At 42.7% G+C, this 5,727-nt stretch overlaps 1 protein-coding gene across 1 annotated transcript in view; it reads right to left on the bottom strand.

The window, feature by feature from the left end:
- The window catches only part of LOC122069385 (protein-tyrosine-phosphatase MKP1-like), a 9,757-nt gene extending 6,118 nt beyond the window's left edge, over positions 1 to 3,639 (bottom strand). Inside the window, exon 1 of the mRNA XM_042633386.1 lies at positions 341 to 3,639. Coding sequence (XP_042489320.1) covers positions 341 to 2,851 — 2,511 coding nt within the window. The 5' untranslated portion in view covers positions 2,852 to 3,639. The remainder of the gene's footprint in view (positions 1 to 340) is intronic.
- Positions 3,640 to 5,727: the final 2,088 nt, after the last annotated feature.

Genomic DNA, 5,727 nt, shown 5'->3' on the forward strand with positions numbered 1-5,727 from the left:
TTTGGGGGGGGTGTTTGGGTGGGTGGGGGGAAGAGACAAAATAAAGAACTAAAATGACTAAAAGGAAAATAAATACATACAAAAAGCTTGGACAACAAATATTGACTATGCACCCCCATATGTTTCATGTAAAGCATAAGACATTAGAAAGGCACTGAGAGAAACAGTTGGTCCAAAATCAACTGAGAACTAAAGGAGTTTCATTCAAATTTCAAAGCAGTGGCAAATAAGACTCAGAAAAAAGATGAATGAACCAACATATATATTTCATGGAATTTGTTTAGAACCAACAGAACTGACAAAATAACTCAAAAAAAAAAGTGATTCGACTTTTCCGTACCTCAATGGGGATGCCCTTCGGTAGACCCATTGTAGAAAGAAAATCACAAACAACTTGATTCCAGTCAATCGCTTCTACATCACTTACACTGCTGCTGACATCTAATTGAATCTGACAATTATCATGCTTGAATGATTTTCCCATCCAGAAATATATCATTCTACCTTCACGCTTGCCTACACTAGTATTTGGAACAAAGAAAAGAAAAGCAGCTTCTGAATCCAAATTGGCACTGCCAAATGGTGCAACCCTTTCTAAAGTAGGCCAGCGGCAAACTATGGGGTCAATTGGATTACAAAACTCAGAACCATTGTCCATAAATTCAGCAAAGACAGACACATCCAGGACCTCTAGCAGAGGATGCTTCTTTACAGAAGTACCTTCCTTGGTAGCTGCTTGGTCGCTAAGAGATGACACGAAAAACATCTGCAACTGACATTCTTGAGTTGAATCTTCTTTTTCAATTGCAGTGGCCTCAATGGACTCTGAGACTTTTTCTTTACTACAAAATTCTATCGAAGAACAGGTATTATTGTCTCTACCCATGCCATTCTGTTGACTTGCAGAAGTTAAATATGTGATTGTGTCCCTTCTGTATGACAGAGATTTATCATCAACCAAGGTTGGAAGCTTCAAAGAAGGTGACAAGCTACCTCTCCGTTCAGCAAGCGAGAGAACCAATCTTTTAGATGGAGATGAGATCACTTCAGAACAAGGCTTTGAAGTATGACCGACCTTAGGAGATTCTGAAATGTTAGGGATGGGATGAAGAGATGTCTTGGATGGCAAATCAGGCACAGAGGAGGAAGCGGGTGATGCTGTAGAAGAAGATGTAGACGGGGAGAGTGAAGGAGATTCTGAACTAGATTTAGAGCTATTACTTGAATCAGAAGAAAAGGAACTCGGAGAAAAATGAGGTGAAGATGATGATGAGTCTGCTGACAAATGTGGAAATTTGTTTACCCTATTATCTGAGTCGAAAATCAACATTGAATCAGAATAGACTCTGCAAAGGGACCCCTTAGGGACAAACTCTTTCACATCACCCAAAGCAAACTTACGCCTTAGAACACTCCAATTGCTTTCCCTCGCAGGGAGGTGAGTTTCGTGCTCAGCCCCTGATGTTGAGAACGCAGGCACCACACCCCCAGTAATTGCCTTCTGGAACAATTCAAAATCCTCATCATACGAGTCCACCTTCCTCTCACCAGGAACAACTTTAGCTGCCGATTCAATCTGGACAATGTTCCCAGACTTATCCACTGAATCTGGAAGATTTGAAAATGCAGCCCAAAAGTCTGATGGCTCTACCCCTTCCTCAACCGTTATTGTCGGGGCCTGCACCCTCTCGTAACGAACAACCTGGAAAGCAGCTCCCCTTGCATCCCTCTCCATGATCGGCTGACAACTTCGACCAACCCAGATATAGATAACAGAAGGCACATGTACTATAAACGCTCCTCTAGAATCCAGGGCAGATGGAGAAGGATCATTCAACATCTTGGGAACCAGATGGAGAGGATCATATGGAGAATGCGGAGCCATCCGATACATCCTCAGCACCGAACTGGGGCTCAGCGGAATGGCATGTACTCTCTTCTGGCACTGCAACAACTGGCAGGCGAAGCCCATGTTGGGGTTCGCAATTCCCCTGGCCTGCTTCACAAACTGAAAGGCATCATCGAAGCTCTGGCCTTCCCTCCACATAAGATAAGCAATCACCAGAGACGTAGAACGAGACACCCCTTGACAACAGTGGACGAGAACCCTCCCGCCCTGCTCCCTTACATCTTCAAAGTAGTCAAAGACATCATAGAGAATACTAGTGATATCCTCGGAAGGACTATCCTGCAACCACAAGGTCTTGTAGACGAGGTCGGATTTAAAGTATTCAGGGCAAACGAAACCCACACAGTTGAGAACATGGGTGATACCGTTCTGCTTGAGAATATCCCTGTTCTTAGCAACAGCGTCTCCACCAAGATAGATGTGGTTGGCAACTTTGGAGCATTCTTTATCAAAGCAGGCGATCCTGTCTTTCTTAACAAGTGTACCTGTGGGATCTGGGTTTCTCTGAAACGAAGACAAGTCGAGCTTCAAACCTTCTCTGGGCTTGTTCGGATCACCTCGACCACTTGGGGTGGGAGGTTGGGGCCATTCTCCCACATCATCTGAGCCAGCTTTGGGCCACTCGTCCAAGCCACGGCGAGTGATAGACAATGGCTGCAAGGGGGGTAAGCAAGAGCGAGCCTTATTATTCTGCTGGGACCGAGGAGTAAGAGGAAGAGGAAACCTTCGGAACTGTCCTCCGCCGTTGTTCTTCTCGTTGGTGCCATTATGAGGATTTGAGAAGTCTTTGGCATGATCGAAAGGGGCAGAGCTCTGAGAAGCAGACCTAGAAGACCAAGATGCTGACCTCCAGAATGCTTTCCGGCCTACGGGACCAGCGCCAGTGCCGGAGATCTGACACTGCCCTCGGGAACCAGCGGCGTCCTCGTCGTCTCCTACCATATGTCCACTACTGCAAAATCCTCCTCAATGTAGAACCCACTCAGACCAAACTCAAACCCAAAAATCTAATTTCTCCAGACATTAATCACTCGCCGCTGTAAGAACAGAAAATGGGAAATCAAACAGAATGTGACAGGTGAAACTGAAAGTCAGAAACCACACATGCACACCAGACATCCAAGGGAGGATTCCACCTATAAACTCATCAACCAAAATCACATACACAAAAAGATTCAGACAAGAGACAAACACAAACCCAGAATTCCCAGAAATGCAGACTAATCCACCATTAAAGAGGATTCAAGAACATAGCAGAAAAAACGACAGAACGAGAAAAAAAAAAAAAAAACGAAAAGCTACAGATCAATAACCAAACGGTGAGATTCTCCCATAATGAAAGGAAAAGAAGTTGAGAAATGACAGAAATCTGAAGCAAACAACAGTTGAACCATAACCCTAGCTTGGATGGGATGAACCCCAAAATAAAAATTAAACTACTGAATCTGAAACTCAAAACTCGAGTGGACTGAGAAAGTTATAAGAATTTGCCGTTTCGTTTACATGATTTGATTAGTAAAGATTAAAGAAGGAAGAAATCGACTCAGAAAAGTACTTGGAGAACTGAACACAGTAGAGAGAGAAGCGAAGAATGTGGGCTGACGAGTCGTAAGGAACTCTTGACTGGAAGACTAGAGGGAGCCTGGAGGCCTTGACAGTGGGCGTGACCGGTTTCAACTTTCCCCGGATAAAACCTAATCAACGGATCGTCTCTGTCTTGGGCTTTCTTGTTTGGTTGTACACTTGTAGGGTTGTAGTCGTTGGAATTCGCCTATGGTGTGGTGGATGTCTTATAATTATGATCGACATTTTTATGGAAGGTAGAATATGAATTATCGATCAAACACTTGTAGGGTTGTAGTCGTTGGAATTCGTCTATGGTGTGGTGGCTGTCTTATGAATTATGATCGACATTTTTATGGAAGGTAGAATATGTATTGTCGTCGTGTATTATAGGAGGTAGAATAATAATGGTCACGAATAAATATATTATTTTAATATATATATATTGATTTATTTATTAAAATTAAAATGATTTAAATTAAAAGGTAAAATCTATATAAATTATAATAGTTTTGTCAAAATAAATCAGATATATCCTCAATTCCGTATAAAATTAAAATTGCCTTAAACCAAAGAATATAGGTTGTGTAAATTGTGAAAGTTTTGTCAAAATAAACAAGATATATCCTTGATTCTATGTTTTGATACACTGGCTCACCTATATCCTTTGGCACACCCTCCTTGTGACTATCGTTATGGTATCCCCACTCTCTTTTTCCCTTTCCCAACCATGCTTCCTCCCCCTCCCGCCCCCCCTCTACACCTACACGTAAGCCTCCTCCCTGCCACTCTCCCCTTCCCTCGATCTCATCCTCACCTCAATCTCCTTGCCCCTCATCTCTCTCTCTCTCTCTCTCTCTCTCTCTCTCTCTCTCTCTCTGACACGTAGACATGTATACACTTTCACACCCTCCCTCACCTCCCCATCTTTCTTTCACACATACGCACTCTTGCACCCCTCCCTCACCTCCTCTATCTCCATGCCCTTGCCCCCACCCTCGCCTCTCTCTCCCCCACCTCCCCATCTCTCTTTGTCACACATGTGCAATCTTGTAGTCCCTCCCTCGCCTCTTCCTTTCTCTCCAGTTGCATTTGCACTTGCCCCTTGCCCTTGCCGCCACCCTCGCCTCTCTCTCCCCCACCTCCCCATCTCTCTTTGTCACACATGTGCACTCTTGTAGCCCCTCCCTTGCCTCTTCCTTTCTCTCCCATTGCATTTGCACTTGCCCCTTGCTCCTGCCCCTACCCTCGCCATTACACCGCTTAAAATCCCTAACTCACCTTGAACCAGAATTCAGAATAATCTATTTGTGTAAAAACCCTCTTTGTGAACACAATCAAAACCACTACTAGTTGCTAAACCAAATCCAGTGATTGTGCCACCAAAAGGGGAAGGGGGTCTTTTTCACTCCACGAGTTGAAGCTGGGAGTCTTATGACCAAGGTTATGGACTACTAGAGACCAAAACCAACCAATATTTGGAACCAACAATTTATTATTGATTGAATTGTGACAAAGATATGGCTTAGGCCAAATCCTTCAGTTGAAGCTACCCTATGGACTTCTTTGATGGCAACCGTATTTCATACATTTTGTGATCCAACCATATATATATATTTGGGTTATGCTTCTTGGTTTACCTCTGTATTCGTATAAATGTAGAGCACCAAGTTTAGAAAGTAAGGGAATATTAAGGCACCATTTGACAATGTTCCGTTTCTGTCGTTTTCTTGTTCCCATAAACGGATAAACAATTTAAAAAACGTTTCATAAAATTGCTCCGTTTCACTTGTTTCTATAAACATAAATCAAAATTTATGTCTATTTACAATGTTATAAACGACTTTGACAAAACAAGTCATACCTGTTTCATCGTTTCTAGAATCGAATTTGAGAGAGAGAAAAAAAAAAATGGGTTATTGTGCCCGATAAATCTTTCAATTATTTAAACCTAAAAAGAGGCAATCAAACATTCTCTCCTTTTTGGGCATCCAACGATACTATTGGGTTTTTTAGTGGCATTATATTTGTAAAAAACATTTCGATAAACAAGTTTATCAAACACCAACAAATCCATTTTTGTTTATGAAAAAGGAAAAAAATCGTTTCTACTATTTCTAGACATAGAAACAGCAAACACGTTATCAAACGATGCCTAAGTCTGCATGCAAATCAATTAGGGTTAGGCCAACAAAAGATAGGATGGTGGAAGGTGGAAGGTGGAAGGTGGAAGGTGGAGTGGTGGGGGGGGGGGG

The sequence above is a fragment of the Macadamia integrifolia genome, unplaced genomic scaffold, assembly GCF_013358625.1.
Source record: "Macadamia integrifolia cultivar HAES 741 unplaced genomic scaffold, SCU_Mint_v3 scaffold595, whole genome shotgun sequence".
NCBI classification, from domain to species: domain Eukaryota; kingdom Viridiplantae; phylum Streptophyta; class Magnoliopsida; order Proteales; family Proteaceae; genus Macadamia; species Macadamia integrifolia.